The following is an 18,533-nucleotide window of genomic DNA, read 5'->3' as shown; positions in this document are numbered from 1 at the left end:
GAGAGAGGAGGAAGGGAGGTCAGAGAGAAGGCCGACACGGTAGTCTAGCCGGGATCTAGCGAGAGCCCGTAGCAGTAAGGTAGCCGTTTGGGTGGAGAGGAAAGGGCGGATCTTGGCGATATTGTAAAGGTGAGACCGGCAGGTGTCGGTAACGGATAGGATGCGTGGGGTGAACGAGAGAGACGAGTCAAAAGATGACACCGAGGTCGCGGGCCCGAGAGACGGGAAGGACGGTCGTGCCGTCCACGGTGATAGGGAAGTCTGGGAGCGGACCGGGCTCGGGAGGGAAGATGAGGAGCTCAGTCTCGCTCATGTTGAGTTTTAGGTGGCGGGCCGACATCCAGGTGGAGACATCCTGGAGGCAGCACTTGGAACAGTGCTTGGCACATAATAAGCGCTTAACAAATGCCATCATGATTATTATTAAAGCGGAAAGAGCCCGGGCTTGGGAGTCAGAGGACGTGGGTTCTACTCCCGGCTTGTGTGACCTTGGGCCCACCACTTGACTGCTCTGGGTCTCAGTTCCCTCATCTGTAAAAGGGGGATGAAGACTGTGAGCCCCACGTGGGACAACCTGATCGCCTTGTATTCATTTATTCATTCAATTGTATTTACTGAGCGCTTACTGCATGCAGAGCACTGTACTAAATGCCTGAAATGTACAATTTGGCAAGAGAGAGAGACAATCCCTGCCCAACAACAGGCTCACCATCTAGAAGTGGGGAGACAGATCACAAAACAAGGAGTCAGGCATCAATACCATCATTGTAATAATAATAATAATAATAATGTTGGTATTTGTTAAGCGCTTACTATGTGCCGAGCACTGTTCTAAGCACTGGGGTAGACACAGGGGAATCAGGATGTCCCACGTGGGGCTCACAGTCTTAATCCCCATTTTACAGATGAGGTAACTGAGGCACAGAGAAGTGACTTGCCCACAGTCACACAGCTGACAAGTGGCAGAGCTGGGATTCGAACTCATGACCTCTGACTCCAAAGCCCGTGCTCTTTCCACTGAGCCACGCTGCTTCTCCCCCCAGTGCTTAGAACAGGGCTTGGCACATAGTAAGGGCTTAACAAATGCCATCGTCATCATTGCTATTATTCAACAAGCGTCATTATAAAGAAATAAAATGAGAGATTTGACATTTTAAACTGTGAGCCCATTGTTGGGTAGGGACTGTCTCTATGTGTTGCCGAATTGTCCATTCCAAGGGTTTAGTCCAGTGCTTTGCACATAGTAGAAGCAGAGTGGCTTAGTGGAAAGAGCATGGGCTTGGGAGTCAGAGGATGTGGGTTCTAATTCTGGCTCTGCCATTTGTCTGCTGTGTGACCTTAGACAAGTCACTTTACTTCTCCAGGCCTCAGTGACCTCATCTGTAAAATGGGGATTAAGATTGTGAGCCTCACGTGGGACAACCTGATTACCTTGTATCTACCCCAGCGCTTAGAACAGTGCTCTGCACATAGTAAGCGCTTAATAAATACCATTAAAAAAAATAAAATAAATACGATTGAATGAATAAGTGTGCGTGTGAGGGGCAGGTGTCCCCGGCTGGCCTGTCCGCTGTGGCCCTGCTGGTGGCCGGGCCTCCGGGGCTGGGTCTCCTCAGGCCCCATCTCCTCCTCCAGACCCTTTCTCGGACAGTCCAGTCCTCCGTCCATGGGGCGGCCCGAGGAACGACCAACAAAAACTTCTCACTTTAGGCTACAAGGCTGTCCATCTCCTTGCCCCCTCCTACCTGTCCTCCCTTCTTTCTACTGCCCACCCCGCACGCTCCGCTCCTCTGCCGCCCACCTCCTCACCGTCCCTCGGTCTCGCCTATCCTGCCGTCGACCCCTGGCCCACGTCCTCATTCATTCATTCATTCAATAGTATTTATTGAGCGCTTACTATGTGCAGAGCACTGTACTAAGCGCTTGGGATGAACAAGTCGGCAACAGATAAGAGACAGTCCCTGCGTTTGACGGGCTTACAGTCTAATCCTCCTGCGGTCCCGGAACGCCCTCCCTCCTCACCTCTGCCAAACTCCCTCTCTTCCCCTCTTCAAAGCCCTACTGAGAGCTCACCTCCTCCAGGAGGCCTTCCCACACTGAGCCCTCCCTTTCCTTCTGCCCCTCCTCCCCATCCCCCCTTCTCTCTCCCTTTGCTCTATCCCCTTCCCCTCCCCACAGCACTTGTGCATATTTTTATATATCATTTATTACTCTATTTTGTTAATGATGCAGCTATATCTATGATTCTATTTATCTTGATGGTCTTGATGCCTGACTCCTTGTTTTGTTCTATTTTGCTTTGCTGTCTCCCCGCTTTTGGACTGTGAGCCTGTTATTCATTCATTCAATAGTATTTATTGAGCGCTATGTTCAGAGCACTGTACTAAGCGCTCGGAATGTACAATTCAGCACCAGATAGAGACAATCCTGCCCAACGACGGGCTCACGGTCTAATCGGGGGCAGGGATTGTCTCTGTCACTGAACTGTCCTTTCCAAGTGCTTGGCTCAGTGCTCTGCACACAGTAAGCGCTCAATAAATATGACTGAATGAGTGAATTTATTATTCTACCTTATTAATGTTGTGTCTATATCTACGATTGTATTTATCTATCTGGATGCTACTGATGCCTGACTCCTTGTTTTGTTTTGTTGTCTGTCTCCCCCCTCCTAGACTGTGAGCCCGTCACTGGGCAGGGACTGTATCTGTGGCTGAATTGTCCATCCCAAGCCCTTCGCCCAGTGCTCCGCTCATAGTGCTCACTGAATACGACTGACTGAATATTTATAATTCTATTTCTATTGCTGCTATTGATGCCTCTCTTGCTTTGCTATCTCCCCCCGCTTTGACTGTCGTGGGGCAGGGATCGTCTCTCTCTGTGTCCCAATCGTCCATCTCAAGCACTTCGCCCAGTGCTCCGCACATAGTCGACGCTCACTAAACACAACTAAATGAATATTTATAATTCTATTTATATTGATGCTCTTTATGCCTCTCTTGTTTTGATGTCCGTCTCTCCTCTTCTAGACTGTGAGCCTGTTATTAGGTAGGGATGGTCGCTCTCTGTGGTCCAATCGTCCATCCCAAGCGCTTCGCCCAGTGCTCCGCACACAGTCAGTGCTCACTGAACACGACTGAATGTTTATAATTCTATTTATTTATATTGATGCTACTGTTGCCTGTCTTGCTTTGCCGTCTGTCTCTCCCTTCTTAGACTGTAAACCCGTCGATGGGCAGGGATTATCTCTGTGGCCCAACTGTCTATCCCAAGCGTTTAGCCCAGTGCTTTGCACATAGCGCTCACTAAACACGACTGCATATTTATTATTTTATTTATTTATATTGATGCCTCTCTTGCTTTGCCGCCTGTCTCCCCCCCTTCGACTGTGAGCCCGTTGTGAGGCAGGGATTGTCTCTCTCTGTGGCTCAACTGTCCCTCCCAAGCGTTGAGCCCAGTGCTTCGCACATAGTGCTCACTAAACACGACTGAATGAATATTTATAATTTTATTTATTTATATTGATGCCTCTCTTGCTTTGCTATCTCCCCCCTCTTAGACTGTGAGCCCGTCGTGGGGCAGGGATTCTCTCTCTCTGTGGCCCACCGTTCATCCCAAGCGCTTCACCCAGTGCTCCGCACATCATCAGCACTCACTAAATACGACTGAATGAATGAATATTTATAATTCTACTTCTATGGATGCAGGCATTATCTCTGTGGCCCAACTGTGCCTCCCAAGCGCTTCGCCCAGTGCTCCGCACATAGTGAGAGCTCACTAAATACGACTGGATGAATGGATATTTATAATTCTACTTATATTGATGCAGGGATTATCTCTGTGGCCCAACTGTGCCTCCCAAGTGCTTCGCCCAGTGCTGCGTACATAGCGCTCACTAAACACGACTGAATGAATGAATATTTATAATTCTATTTATATTGAGGCAGGGATTATCTCTGTGGCCCAAGTGCCCCTCCCAAGCGCTTCGCCCAGTGCTGCGCACACAGTCAGCGCTCACTAAACATGACTGAATGTATGAATATTTATAATTCTACTTCTATGGATGCAGGGATTACCTCCGTGGCCCAACTGTCCCTCCCAAGCGCTTCGCCCAGTGCTTCGCATATAGTGAGCGCTCACTAAATACGACTGAATGAATGAATATTTATAATTGTATTTATACTGATGCAGGATTATCTCTGTGGCCCATTGTCCAGCCCAAGCGCTTCGCCCAGTGCTCCGCACATAGTGAGCGCTCACTAAATACGACAATGAATGTTTATAATTCTACTTCTATGGATGCAGGGATTACCTCCGTGGCCCAACTGTCCCTCCCAAGCGCTTCGCCCAGTGCTGCGCACATAGTGAGCACTCACTAAACACGACTGAATGTTTATAATTCTACTTCTATGGATGCAGGGATTATCTGTGGCCCAACTGTCCCTCCCAAGCGCTTCGCCCAGTGCTCCGCACATAGTGAGAGCTCACTAAATACGACTGGATGAATGGATATTTATAATTCTACTTATATTGATGCAGGGATTATCTCTGTGGCCCAACTGTGCCTCCCAAGTGCTTCGCCCAGTGCTGCGTACATAGCGCTCACTAAACACGACTGAATGAATGAATATTTATAATTCTATTTATATTGAGGCAGGGATTATCTCTGTGGCCCAAGTGCCCCTCCCAAGCGCTTCGCCCAGTGCTGCGCACACAGTCAGCGCTCACTAAACACGACTGAATGTATGAATATTTATAATTCTACTTCTATGGATGCAGGGATTACCTCCGTGGCCCAACTGTCCCTCCCAAGCGCTTCGCCCAGTGCTTCGCATATAGTGAGCGCTCACTAAATACGACTGAATGAATGAATATTTATAATTGTATTTATACTGATGCAGGATTATCTCTGTGGCCCATTGTCCAGCCCAAGCGCTTCGCCCAGTGCTCCGCACATAGTGAGCGCTCACTAAATACAATGAATGTTTATAATTCTACTTCTATGGATGCAGGGATTATCTCTGTGGCCCAAGTGACCCTCCCAAGTGCTTCGCCCAGTGCTGCGCACATAGTGAGCGCTCACTAAACACGACTGAATGAATATTTATAATTCTACTTCTATGGATGCAGGGATTATCTGTGGCCCAACTGTCCCTCCCAAGCGCTTCGCCCAGTGCTCCGCACATAGTAAGCGCTCACTGAATACGACTGAATGTATGACTATTTATAATTCTATTTCTATGGATGCAGGCATTATCTCTGTGGCCCAACTGTGCCTCCCAAGCGCTTCGCCCAGTGCTTCGCACATAGTGAGCGCTCACTAAATACGACTGACTGAATGAATATTTATAATTCTATTTCTATGGATGCAGGATTACCTCTGTGGCCCACTGTCCAGCCCGGGCGCTTCGCCCAGTGCTGCGTACATAGTGAGCGCTCACTAAATACGACTGAATGACTATTTATAATTCTACTTCTACGGATGCAGGGATTATCTCTGTAGCCCAACTGTGCCTCCCAAGTGCTTCGCACGTAGTGAGCGCTCACTAAACACGACTGACTGAATATTTATAATTCTATTTCTATGGGATGCAGGCTTCTCTCTGTGGCCCACTGTCCAGCCCAAGCGCTCCGCCCCAGTGAGCGCACACTAAGCAGGCCTGACTGAATGAATATTTATAATTCTATTTCTCTGGATGCAGGCATCAACTCCGGGGCCCAACTGGGCCTACCCGAGCGCTTCGCCCAGTGCTGCGCACACAGTGAGCGCTGAGTAAAGCCGACAGAAGGACCGGCGCCGCCCGCCCCCGGCCGCCGCGTACCTGCCGCCACCGTGCCGGCGGGGCCGTCCTGCTGGCCGCCCACGAAGTCCTCGACGAGGCCGCTCAGGGAGCCGCCGGGGCCCGACGACGACGACGACGTTTCTTCCTCCTGAGGCGCGGCGGCCGCCATGATGGCGGCCTGTGAGGAAGACGGCCGCGGGGGGGGGGGGGGGGGGGGGAAGGGGCGGGTCGCGAGCCACCGCGCATGCGCCCCGAGCCCGTCGCGCGCCGCGAGGCGGGAAAACCCGCCCGGGTCACGTGCTCCCCCCCCCCTTTGAGCCGCCGCGGGGGGGGGGAGGGGCGGGTCACGAGCCACCGCGCATGCGCCCTGAGCCCGTCGCGCGCCGCGAGGCGGGAAAACCCGCCCGGATCACGTGCTCCCCCCCCTCCTTTGAGCCCTCGCGCCCCTCAGGGGGCGGGCCCGCCCCCCCCCCCCCCGTTATTAATCATGGTGCTATTTGTTAAGCGCTCACTATAATAAAAATAACGTTGGTATTTAAGGGTGCTATTTGTTAAGCGCTCCCTATAATGATAATAACGTTGGTATTTAAGGTTGGTATTTGTTAAGCGCTCACTGTAATAAAAATAACGTTGGTATTTAAGGTTGGTATTTGTTAAGCGCTCACTATAATGATAATAACGTTGGTATTTAAGGTTGGTATTTGTTAAGCGCTCACTATAATAAAAATAACGGTATTTAATGTTGGTATTAAGCGCTTACTCTGTGCAGAGCACTGTTCTAAGCGCTGGGGGAGACCCGGGGCATCAGGTGGTCCCACGTGGGGCTCACAGTCTTCATCCCCATTTGACAGATGAGGGAACTGAGGCCCAGAGAAGTGACTTGCCCACAGTCACCCAGCTGACAAGGGGCGGAGCTGGAATTCGAACCCATGACCTCTGACTCCAAAGCCCGGGCTCTTTCCACTGAGCCACGCTGTTGGTATTTGTTAAGCGCTCACTATAACAATGATAATGTTGGTATTTGTTAAGCGCTCACTATAATGATAATAATGTTGGTATTTGTTAAGCGCTCACTATATTAATGATAATGTTGGTATTTGTTAAGCACTCGCTATAATGATGATAGTGTTGGTATTTGTTAAGCGCTCGCTATAATAATGATAATGTTGGTATTTGTTAGGCGCTCACTATAATAATGATAATGTTGGTATTTGTTAAGCGCTCACTATATTAATAATAATGTTGGTATTTGTTAAGCGCTCACTATAATAATAATGTTGGTATTTGTTAGGCACTCATTATAATGATGATAATGTTGGTATTTGTTAAGCGCTCACTATAATAATGATAATGTTGGTATTTGTTAGGCGCTCATTATAATGATGATAATGTTGGTATTTGTTAGGCGCTCACTATAATAATGATAATGTTGGTATTTGTTAAGCGCTCACTATATTAATGATAATGTTGGTATTTGTTAAGTGCTCACTATAATAATAATAATGTTGGTATTTGTTAGGCGCTCATTATAATGATGATAATGTTGGTATTTGTTAAGCGCTCACTATATTAATGATAATGTTGGTATTTGTTAAGCGCTCGCTATAATGATGATAGTGTTGGTATTTGTTAAGCGCTCACTATAATGATGATAATGTTGGTATTTGTTAAGCGCTCACTATAATAATGATAATGTTGGTATTTGTTAGGCGCTCGCTATAATGATGATAGTGTTGGTATTTGTTAAGCGCTCACTATAATGATGATAATGTTGGTATTTGTTAAGCGCTCACTATAATAATGATAATGTTGGTATTTGTTAGGCGCTCACTATAATAATGATAATGTTGGTATTTGTTAGGCGCTCACTATAATAATGATAATGTTGGTATTTGTTAAGCGCTCACTATATTAATGATAATGTTGGTATTTGTTAAGCGCTCACTATAATAATAATAATGTTGGTATTTGTTAGGCGCTCACTATAATGATGATAATGTTGGTATTTGTTAAGCGCTCGCTATATTGATGATAACGTTGGTATTTGTTAAGCGCTCGCTATAATGATGATAATGTTGGTATTTGTTAAGCACTCACTATATTAATAATAATGTTGGTATTTGTTAAGCGCTCACTATAATAATAATAATGTTGGTATTTGTTAGGCGCTCACTATGTGCCGAGCACTGTTCTAAGCGCTGGGGGAGATACAGGGGAATCAGGTTGTCCCACTTGAGGCTCACAATCTTAATCCCCATTTTACAGATGAGGTCACTGAGGCACAGAGAAGTGAAGTGACTTGCCCACAGCCAGCCCGTCACTGGGCAGGGATCGTCTCTATCTGTTGCCCAATTATCCATTCCAAGCGCTTAGTCCAGTGCTCTGCACAGAGGAAGCGCTCAATAAATATGATTGAATGAATGAGTGAAAGCTCACCTCCTCCAAGAGGCCTTCCCAGACTGAGCTCCCCCCTTTGCCCTCTGCTCCTTCCCTTCCGTTCAGCCCCCATTCATTCATTCATTCATTCATTCATTCATTCATTCATTCATTCATTCATTCATTCATTCATTCAATAATATTTATTGAGCACTTACTATGTGCAGAGCACTGTACTAAGCGCTTGGAATGGACAATTCGGCAACAGATAGCGATCACCCTTGCCCAGTGATGGGCTCACAGTCTAATCGGGGGAGGGGGAAAGCTCACCTCCTCCAAGAGGAGATGCTATTGTTCTTGTCTGTCCTTCTCCCCCGATTAATAATAATAATAATAATGTTGGTATTTGTTAAGCGCTTACTATGTGCCGAGCACTGTTCTAAGCGCTGGGGTAAACACAGGGGAATCAGGTTGTCCCACGTGGGGCTCACAGTCTTAATCCCCATTTTACAGATGAGGGAACTGAGGCCCAGAGAAGTGAAGTGACTTGCCCACAGTCACACAGCTGACAAGTGGCAGAGCTGGGATTCGAACTCATGAGCCCTGACTCCAAAGCCCGTGCTCTTTCCACTGTGCCACGCTGCTTCCCAAGTCCCTCAAAGGGCAGGGACTGACTCTATCTGTTACCGATTTGTCCATTCCAAGCGCTTAGTCCAGTGCTCTGCACATAGTAAGTGCTCAATAAATACTATTGAATGAATGAATGAATGAATGAAAGAGGCCTTCCCAGACTGAGCTCCCCCCATTGCCCTCTGCTCCTTCCCTTCCCCTCAGCTCAGCCCCCATTCATTCATTCATTCATTCATTCATTCATTCATTCATTCATTCATTCATTCATAAATTCGTATTTATTGAGCGCTTACTATGTGCAGAGCACTGAACTAAGCGCTTGGAATGGACAATTCGGCAACAGAGAGAGACAATCCCTGTCCAGTGACGGACTCACAGTCTAATCGGGAGAGGGGAAAGCTCACCTCCTCCAAGAGGCCTTCCCAGACTGAGCTCCCCCCTTTGTCCTCTGCTCCTTCCCCTTCCCCTCAGCTCAGCCCCCTTTCGTTCATTCATTCCTTCAATTGTATTTATTGATAACTATAATAATGTTGGTATTTGTTAAGCGCTCGCTAGGTGCAGAGCGCTGTTCTAAGCGCTGGGCTAGATACAAGGTAATCAGATTGTCCCACGTGAGGCTCACAGTCTTCATCCCCATTTTCCAGATGAGGGAACTGAGGCCCAGAGAAGTGAAGGGACTTGCCCCCAGTCACCCAGCTGACAAGCGGCAGAGCCGGCATTCGAACCCATGACCTCCGACTCCCAAGCCTGGGGTCTTTCCACTGAGCCACGCTGCTGGCGCTTACTATGTGCAGAGCACTGTACTAAGCGCTTGGGATGTACAATTGGGCAACAGATAGAGACGATCCCCGCCCAATGACGGGCTCGCGATCTAATCCGGGAAGGGGGAAAGCTCACCTCCTCCAAGAGGCCTTCCCAGACTGAGCTCCCCCCTTTGCTCTCTGCTCCCCCCTCTTCCCCTCCCCTCAGCACTGGGCTCATTTGCCTATATTAATTATTACCCTATTTATTCTGTTAATGAGGTGCCCATCCCCTTGATTCTATTTATCGTGTTAATATTATCTTCTCTTTTGTTCTGTTCTCTTTTGTTCTGCTGTCAGTCTCCCCCGATTAATAATGTATTGGTATTTGTTAAGCGCCTACTACGTGCCCAGCACTGTTCTAAGCGCCGGGGGAGATACAGGGTCATCAGGTTGTCCCACGTGAGGCTCCCAGGCTTCATCCCCATTTTACAGATGAGGGAACTGAGGCCCAGAGAAGTGAAGTGACTTGCCCCAAGTCTCCCAGCTGATAAGCGGTGGAGTCGGGATTCGAACCCATGACCTCTGACTCCTAAACCCGGGCTCTTCCCACTGAGCCACGCTGCTTCTCTATTAGAGTGTAAGCCCCGTCACTGGGCAGGGAATGTCTCTCTCTGTTGCCGAATTGTCCATTCCGAGCGCTTAGTACAGCGCTCTGCACATAGTAAGCGCTCAATAAATACGATTGAATGAATGAATGAAGCCGGGGGGGAGGGGAGGAGAGACACCCAATGAGGGAGCGGAATCCGATAAGTGGGCGGGGCCTAGACGGGGAGGGCGGGGAATGGGCGGAGGTGACAGCCAATGAGGGAGCGGAGTTCGGAAGTGGGCGGGGCTTGTCCGGGGGCGGGGTCAGGCGCCGTGCGGGGGGAGGGGGCGGAGGAGACAGCCAATGAGGGAGCGGAATCCGGAAAGTGGGCGGGGCCTGGACGGGGAGGGACAGACACCGGGGAGGAGGGAGAGGCAGGGGCGGAGGAGGCAACCAATGAGAGAGAGGGATCCGGGAAGTGGGCGGGGCCTAGACGGGGAGGGACAGCCAACGCGGGGGAAGGGGGCAGAGGCGGAGGAGACAACCAATGACGGAGCGGTATTCTGGAAGTGGGCGGGGCCTGGGCGGGGCGGAACTAGCCCTAGCGGGGAGGGGGGAGAAGACAACCAATGAGGGAGCGGAATCCGGGAAGTGGGCGGGGCCTGGGCGGGGAGGGCGGGGAAGCAGAAGAGGAGACAACCAATGAGAGAGCGGAATCCGGAAAGTGGGCGGGGCCTGGGCGGGGCGGGACTAGCCCTCGCGGGAAGGGGGAGAAGATAACCAATGAGGGAGCGGAATCCAGGCAGTGGGCGGGGCTCTAACGGTCACGTGGAGTCAGTGGGCGTGGCGAGCGAACGGCCGTCGGGGGCGTGGCCACGCGGGTGATTGACAGGACCCCGGGCCGGGCGCAGAGGGGAGCCCGGAGTACTGACCGACCGCCCGCCCGCCCCGTCCGTCCGTCCGTCCGTCCGTCCCGCAGCCTCTGTCCCGCAAACTTTGTGTCGGCCCCGGCGGCCGGGGCGGGGGAGGCGAGGGGTCGGAGCTCGGGGGCGGCCCGGCCCCGCTCCCCCCTCCTCCCCCCACCCGATGCTCAGTCGCCGAACTCGCACCCGGACCCGCCGCAGGACTCGAACTCGGCCCCGGAGCCGCAGGGGGCCCCGCTGAGGAGCGGCCATGGGGAGCTGCGTGGGGAGGCAGCGCCGGGACAGGCCGGCCGCCCCGGGACACCCCCGAAAGCGAGCAGGTACCGAGCCTCCCTGCCATTCACTCCGACTTACTGAGCGCCCCCGGGGCACTGCGCTGAGCGCGGGGGAGAGTGCCATCCCTGCCCCCGACGAGCTCACAGCCTAGAAGCGGGGGACACCCCCGTCCTGGGGCAGGGATGGTCCCTATCCGTTGCCGAATTGCCCATCCCAAGCGCGGTGCTCTGCACACGGTAAGCGCTCAATAAATAGTCTTGAACGAATACCGATAAGCTGCGCTTACCACTTAGTAGGCGCTTAATAAATGACATTATTATTATTGCTACTAATAATAAGACAGTCATCTAAATATTTACCGTGCGGGACACGTCGGTAAAACTCCCCACTCTTGGCTTCGAAGCTGTCCATCCCCCGGGCTCCCTCCTACCTCACCTCCCTTCTCTCCTGCTCCATCCTGCCCTACACGCTCTGCTCCTCCGGTGCCCCTGACCTGCTCACTGAGCGCTGACCCCCGGCCCATAGCCCACCTCCGGCCTGGAATGCCCTCCCTCCTCAAATCCGATAGACAGTGACTCTCCCCCTCACCTTCAAAGCCTCATTTGAAGGCCCACCTCCTCCAAGAGGTCTTCCCAGACTAAGCCCCACTTTTCCTCAACGCCCCCTCCCTTCTGCATGCATGCATTCATCCATTCAGTCCTATTCAGCTCTTACTCTGTGCAGAGCACTGGACTAAGCGCCTGGAATGGACAATTCAGCAGCAGATAGAGACAGTCCCTGCCCAACAACGGGCTTCTGCATCACCCTGACTCGCTCCCTTCTCCCTGCCCCACAGCGCTTACGTCCCTATCTGTCATTTTATGTTTTTATTTCTGTTGAAGTGTGTTTATTTGTATTGATGACTGTCTCCCCCACCCCCAGACTTGAGCTCCTGGAGGGCAGTGATTGCTTCTATCGCTGTATTGTATAAATAATGGTATTTGTTAAGCGCTTACTATGTGCCAAGCACAGTTCGAAGCCCTGGGCACTGGACTTTCAGTGCTCTGCACACAGTAAGTGCTCAATAAATACGATTGAATGAATGGAAGGACCCAGGAAATCTGGGCTGGCCGGTCCGGCCCCCCAATAAACCGGGAGGGAGGGAGAGGCCGGCCCATCCGCTCACTTGCCCCTGTCCAGCCGGGAGCCGGGTGGCAACTGAACTAGGACCAACAGCTCCCCATCCCTCCGTCCGTGTCTTGGTTTCTGGGCCGAGGATGATGGACCAAACTCCCGGGAGAGTGGTTTGGCCGGTGGTTCCCTGGCTTACTTTTCCACCTTGGGTTCCTTGGCTTTCCTCCTCCTTCCCACTTCCTTGTCCGGGCCGGTCCGGGGGCCTCCCCTTCTGTCCAAATGCCACATGCTCCTTTATGTAAGAGGAGCCGCGGCCCCCGGGGTGGTCACAGCCAGCGGAAACTCGAACTGGAGTTTCCCCGTCTCCATCGACACCGGAGGTGTGTTGGGGAAAAGGGGCAGGGGAGGGAGTCCTGCCGCCCCGAAACACTTCATTAAAGGGAGGAGGGGAAGGATTTTTATCAGAGAATCGCAAGGATTCCTTTGCGAAACTTGAAGAGGCTTTGTGGAAACTCTGTGTGTGTGTGTCCGTCCCACTGGTTGGGGTTTCTGTGCTGCACTGCACATTGTCAGGGGCTGGGCTGGGCTGGGAGTTCCCTGAAGGGAGCTGGCATGGTAGTAATAATAATAATAATTATGGTATTTGTTGAGCATATTTGTTGAGCACTTACTTTGGGCCAGGCACTGTACTAAGCACTGGGTGGGTACAAGTAAATCGGGTTGGACACGGTCCCCGTCCCAAATGGAGCTCGCGGTCTCAATCCCCATTTGACAGATGAGGTCACTGAGGCCCAGAGAAGGGACGTGACTTACCCAAGGTCAGAGAGCAGAGAAGCGGCAGAGCTGGGATTAGAACCCATGACCTTTTGACTCCCAGGCCCGTGCTCTACCCACTACACCATGCTGCTTCTCAAGCTGCCGGTAGAGAGGGTGGAGTTAGGCTTTCCCCAGATGCCCCTGTGGAACATTCCCTTCCCACCCCCCACCCCCCAACAGCGCCAGTGGCCTTGGGATTAGCTGGGGCTTTCCTTTGGGAAGTGGGTAAGTGGTGCTGCTGCCGTTTCCCTCGCTGTTGCCTCAGTTTCTCCTGGAAAATCACCCAGCTCCATCCTTCAGAAATGAGAGCACCTCTCCACCTCGCTTTTCCAGTCTACTCCACCTCTCCTTTGCACTTGGGGGCTGGGAGGGGACCACTGACGCCGCAGTCGGCGTCGTTCTTGGCGCCCCTGTTGCACCAAGATCGACGATTCGCTCCGACGAGCTGTCACCCACCGACCGGGAGATTCGCCTGAGATCGGAGCTGCTGTCCCGAGCGCTCTTTTGGCAGAGCTCCCTTTGGCCCCGTGACACCTTGGTCAGACCCTGTCCTGGGCTCACCCCGATTCAGACTCTCCAGAGGAAAGCAGGGATGAGGGCTGGAAGCAGCGTGGTGTAATGGAAAGAGCACGGAATGCTACAGTCATCCGGCTCTGGCTCTGCCAGCTGACCTTACGTGGGTCACTTCACCTCCCCGTTTCCCCCCCCCCCACTGCCAAACGAGGATAAGGTCTGCCCCTTGCCTGTCCCCCTGGAATGTGGTGGGAATTAATGAAATCATATCAGTAAGCTTGTTGAGAAGCTCCAAGAAGAAAAGCGCTCTCTAATTCGAAGCATCATTACCCAAACCAAGATCCCAGAGGAGGTTAATGCCATTTTATTCCAAGTCAAGTTGGAAGGGGTGAAAGTGTGATTTATTATAATTTTTTTTTTAGACCCAGTTTCCCAATCAGAGACACAAGGATGTGAGGTCTGGCAGGGAGACGGGGAGCCGTGGAAAAGGGCTATTATTATTAATCTAGGATTTGTTGGGTTACCTTGGTGCTGATTGACAGTGAGTAGGCCCTAATAGTAATAACCGGGGTGTTCGTTAAGTTTTTATTCTGTGCCCGACGTTGAACTAAGCACTGAGGTAGAGGCAATTAATCAGGCCTTGGACTGTGTGGGATCTGTTTCCCTGCCCCTTCCCTGTTTCTGAAATCTGTGGTGGGCTTTAGAAAAGTCTTTTGGTACAGGATGGGGGCAAGGTGGCTATTCAGCTACCTCTGGGTGACTTTCCACATGGGGGGAGGGAGAGAGTGAGTGAATGTGTATTAGAATGTGTGTGTGTTCATCTTCAGAGCAAACGCACCCAAACCTTGTAGTGGGTCTGGGTGTCTGCCTTCGTGAAATGGCCTCAGAGAGGCTCTCTGGCACTGTAATAGCATCCACCTGGGCAGAGGAAACTTGGCTCGTGTCCTGGCAAGAGCACTTGGCTCTAGAAGTGGTTGGGAGCCTTAGCCGCTGGTCTTTGCACAGCACCAACCTGTCTCCTTATCCTGTAATAGGAGAGAGGTCTCTCTCTTTCCTCGCAGCCTAGCACCTCACCTCTGGGAGTTTTCGGCCAAGTCTGTAGCTGATCCCACAGCTCTAATTGGGGGTCTGAGCAAGATCCATCTTTTAAAAGTCCGGGTCTCGGGGGAAGACGGGGCTCCTGGGTGGTAATCGTGGCAGTAGGAGGAGTAATTGCATTTATTATTTATCGTGTGCTGACGGTGGGAAAGAAGCACATGGAAGAAGAGACGTTGACAGGGTCCCTGGCCCCCAAAGGGGTCACGGTCTTAGAGTAGGGGAGGGAGTTGGTCACAGACAAATAAGGAAAGCTGAAACAAAAGTCTAAAAGATGAAGACTGTGAGAAACACCATGGGGCTTCAGGCTCTTCCCCGCTCTGACCGACGGTCACGGAAGTCACAGCGGCAGCCTCGGCTGAGGCCTTCCCAGCCTTCAAAAAGGTGAATTTGCCGATGGAGTCGCTCCCGGGGTGGAGCAGAGGCCGAGGGGACTCCTGGTGGCACAGAGGTGGGGCGGCTTCTAGCGGCGTGGCTGAGTGGAAAGTGTCCGGGCTTGGGAGTCAGAGGTCAGGGTTCGAATCCCAGCTCAGCCACTTGTCAGTCACTTCACTTCTCTGGGCCTCAGTTCCCTCATCTGTAAAATGGGGATGAAGACTGTGAGCCTCACGTGGGACAACCTGATGACCCTGTATCTCCCCCAGCACTTAGAACAGTGCTCTGCACCTAGTAAGTGCTTAACAAATACCAAAATGATTATTATTATTATTGTGGTTATGATATTTAAGTGCTTGCCATGTGCCCGGCACTGTTTTGAGCGCTGGGGTAGATACAAGCCAATCTCCCGCGCAGCGGAGGCCCCGGAGGGAGGGGAGCAGTGGGAGGGGAAGGACGGTAGGGCATGGGTGCGTGGGTGATGGGGAGAACCTACCACTATCCCTACCCACCTCATCCCCCTGCCGTTGTGGCCCCGGTTTCTCAGGCAAGGGCCATGGCTCCCACTGGAACCGCAGATCTCCTGGACCTCCTCCTCCTCCTCCTCTCCTTCTCTGCAAGCCGTGGGCCTAGAGAGCTTCTCTGGGGTAAAGCTGGCCCAGCACCCAAGAGCGCAGTCCACGGGCAATGTGGGTCTGGCCGAGTTCTGTTCCAAAGGGCAACAGACCTAGACCGCGAAGAGCTCTTTCCATCTGCCCCACCCCTACAGTTAACCGGCCTAGGGAAGGACTCTCCAAACAGCTCCTAGTCACTGCCACTTCCCAAGGGAAAGGCCTTAGGATCTTGAGGGACGGGGGTGGCGAGGCTCTCCGAGCACCGTCTGGCTTCCTAAGGGATTTGCGGACGGGTGTTGGGACTGTGATTTTTACAGGTAGGGCCGACTTCGGGCATTCGGCCTCTCTGACCGACCGTCTTCCTTCCACACTTCCCCTGTCCTCTCCCCCGCCACCCCCCAGTTCCATAGGATGTCATCACATTGCGTTCCACCCATGCAACATGACATGAAGACATCACAGGCAATGTTTGCGGGAGAGCACCGCTCCACCGTCCCTGACGCTACTGCCCTCTCCTCCCCCGACCATCCTTGGCCCCCCATACCCGGGCAGCTTGGCTGAGACACCCCAAATTGGGTCCCTTGAACAGATCAAGTCCCCCTCATCTTTGTGAGGGGCCGCACGGTAGCCCCCGGGAGCATGGGGTGTCTGCCCGTAGCCCACCCTGTGGGCGGGAACTCCTTTCAGATAGAGCTCTGTGGCAACCGGAGAAGCTCCCCCGGGGCCAGCCCGTCTGGCCGGATCCACCCCGGTGGACCTTGCTTCAGGGTGTGGGGATTCCAGCCCTGGGCCAAGCCCTGTACTCACTTCCGGGACTCCCTTCAGGAACCGCTGGGCGGAAGGAGCGGGAGAACGAGAATTTTCCAGGAATCGCCTCCTTCTCGGGGTCCGGGGAGGGAGGGGGCAGCAGGTAGAGGCCGTTTTCTCTAGGTCTGGCCCTGCCTCCCCTCCCCCAGGAGGAAGCCCACCACCTGAAGAGGGGACAGCAGTGTCTTTCCTTTGATTCTCCATCTTCATCTCCTCCCCGCCGCTCACCACCCCCTCCCGCTAGGAGATAAAACCACAAGGTGGGCTGTGCACCACAGAGTAATGGACATGGCATCGATCACAGTAAGAGGGCTCAGCGCTCACAAAGAATCTCTCGTCCTCAAAAGTCAGACCACGTAATCTCACCCCGTGCCAGAGGCCCGAGGCGGGGAGGAGCTTCTCTGCCATCAGGGAAAAGAAAGAATCAGGGAGAGTCCAGGGAAAACTAGAACTTCACGCCTGGGTTTTCCTGGGGTTTCTTCCTCCCGTCGGTAATTTCTGCTAGATCGGAAGCTCCTTGAGGGCAGGGGATTATATGTGCTTACCCCGTAGTGCTCCCCCAAACACTTAGTAAGGCAATCTGCCTGCAGTCAGTGCTCAGTAGTTGCCGTCGGTTGACTTCAGAGCAGCTTTCCACTTGGGCCCATCTGAGAAGCAGTGTGGCTTAATGGAAAGAGCACAGGCCTGGGAATCTAGACTGTGACCCCGTCGTTGCGAAGGGATCGTCTCTATCTGTTGCCGAATTGTACTTTCCAAGCACTTAGTACGGTGCTCTGCGCACAGTAAGCGCTCAACACGTACGATTGAATGAATGAATCTAATCCCAGCCCTGCCACTAGCCTGCTGTGTGATCTGGGGCATGTCACTTCGCTTTGCTGTGCCTCAGTTTCCTCATTTTGTAAAATAGAGACTCAATACCTGTTTGCTCTCCTTCTTAGACTGTGAGCCCCAGGAGGGGACAGTGGGACACTATTCTTATACTCAACTAGTTCCCCTCTCTGTAATCTGTTTTAATATCTGTCTCCCCCAGTGGAATGTAAGCTCTTTTTGGCCAGGGATTTCTTTCACGGTATTTGTTAAGCGCTTGCTATGTGTCAAACACTGTTCTAAGTGCTGGAGTGGGTACAACTTAATTAGGTCAGACATAGTCTCTGTCCCATGTGGGGCTCACAGTCTCAGTAGGAGGGAGAACAGGTAACCCCATTTTACAGTTGAGGAAATTGAGGTCCAGAGCAGTTAAGTGATTTGCCCAAGGTCACCCAGCGAGCATTTGGCAGAGCCAGGAGTCGAACCCAGGTCCTCTGACTCCCAAACCTGTGCTCTTTCCACTAGACCTCGTTGCTTCTCACCGCGTCTACCAGTAAGCCGCGAAGCAGCGTGGCTCAGTGGAAAGAGCCGGCCTTGGGAGTCAGAGGTCATGGGTTCGAATCTCGGCTCTGCCACTCGTCAGCTGTGTGACTGTGGGCAAGTCACTTCACTTTTCTGGGCCTCAGTTATCTCATCTGTAAAATGGGGATTAAGACTTTGAGCCTCATGTGGGACAATCTGATTACCCTGTATCTACCCCAGCGCTTAGAACAGTGCTCGGCACAGAGTAAGCACTTAACAAATGCCAACATTATTATTATTACCAATTCTCTTGTACTGTACTTTCCCGAGTGCTTAGTACAGTGTTCTACTCACAGAATGCAATAAATACCATTGATTGACAGTAAGTGCTGTATAAACACAGTTGATTGATTTGACAGGAACTGCATCCTGATCATCTTCTATCTACCCCAGTGCTTGACACACAGTAAGATCTTAAGAACTACCGCACGATTATTATTAGTATTTGTAATTTTAGTGAGCACCCCAGAGCCTAGCACCCCCAGCCTGAGCTGCAG

The 18,533-nt window shown here is 51.9% G+C and overlaps 2 protein-coding genes across 3 annotated transcripts in view; one reads left to right on the top strand and one right to left on the bottom strand.

The window, feature by feature from the left end:
- Positions 1–5,967, bottom strand: part of MMS19 (MMS19 homolog, cytosolic iron-sulfur assembly component) — a 31,730-nt gene extending 25,763 nt beyond the window's left edge. For both annotated transcript variants that reach the window (XM_029060760.2, XM_029060761.2), the window contains exon 1: positions 5,820–5,967. In XM_029060760.2, coding sequence (XP_028916593.1) covers positions 5,820–5,949 — 130 coding nt within the window. In that variant the 5' untranslated portion in view covers positions 5,950–5,967. The remainder of the gene's footprint in view (positions 1–5,819) is intronic.
- Positions 5,968–10,998: 5,031 nt separating this feature from the next.
- Positions 10,999–18,533, top strand: part of UBTD1 (ubiquitin domain containing 1) — a 48,402-nt gene continuing 40,867 nt past the window's right edge. The window contains exon 1 of the mRNA XM_029059241.2: positions 10,999–11,358. Coding sequence (XP_028915074.1) covers positions 11,289–11,358 — 70 coding nt within the window. The 5' untranslated portion in view covers positions 10,999–11,288. The remainder of the gene's footprint in view (positions 11,359–18,533) is intronic.

Source organism: Ornithorhynchus anatinus, chromosome 3, assembly GCF_004115215.2.
Source record: "Ornithorhynchus anatinus isolate Pmale09 chromosome 3, mOrnAna1.pri.v4, whole genome shotgun sequence".
Taxonomy (NCBI): Eukaryota; Metazoa; Chordata; class Mammalia; order Monotremata; family Ornithorhynchidae; genus Ornithorhynchus; species Ornithorhynchus anatinus.
Note: the sequence above shows the minus strand (reverse complement) of the source record. Positions and strands in the feature narration are given on the sequence as shown.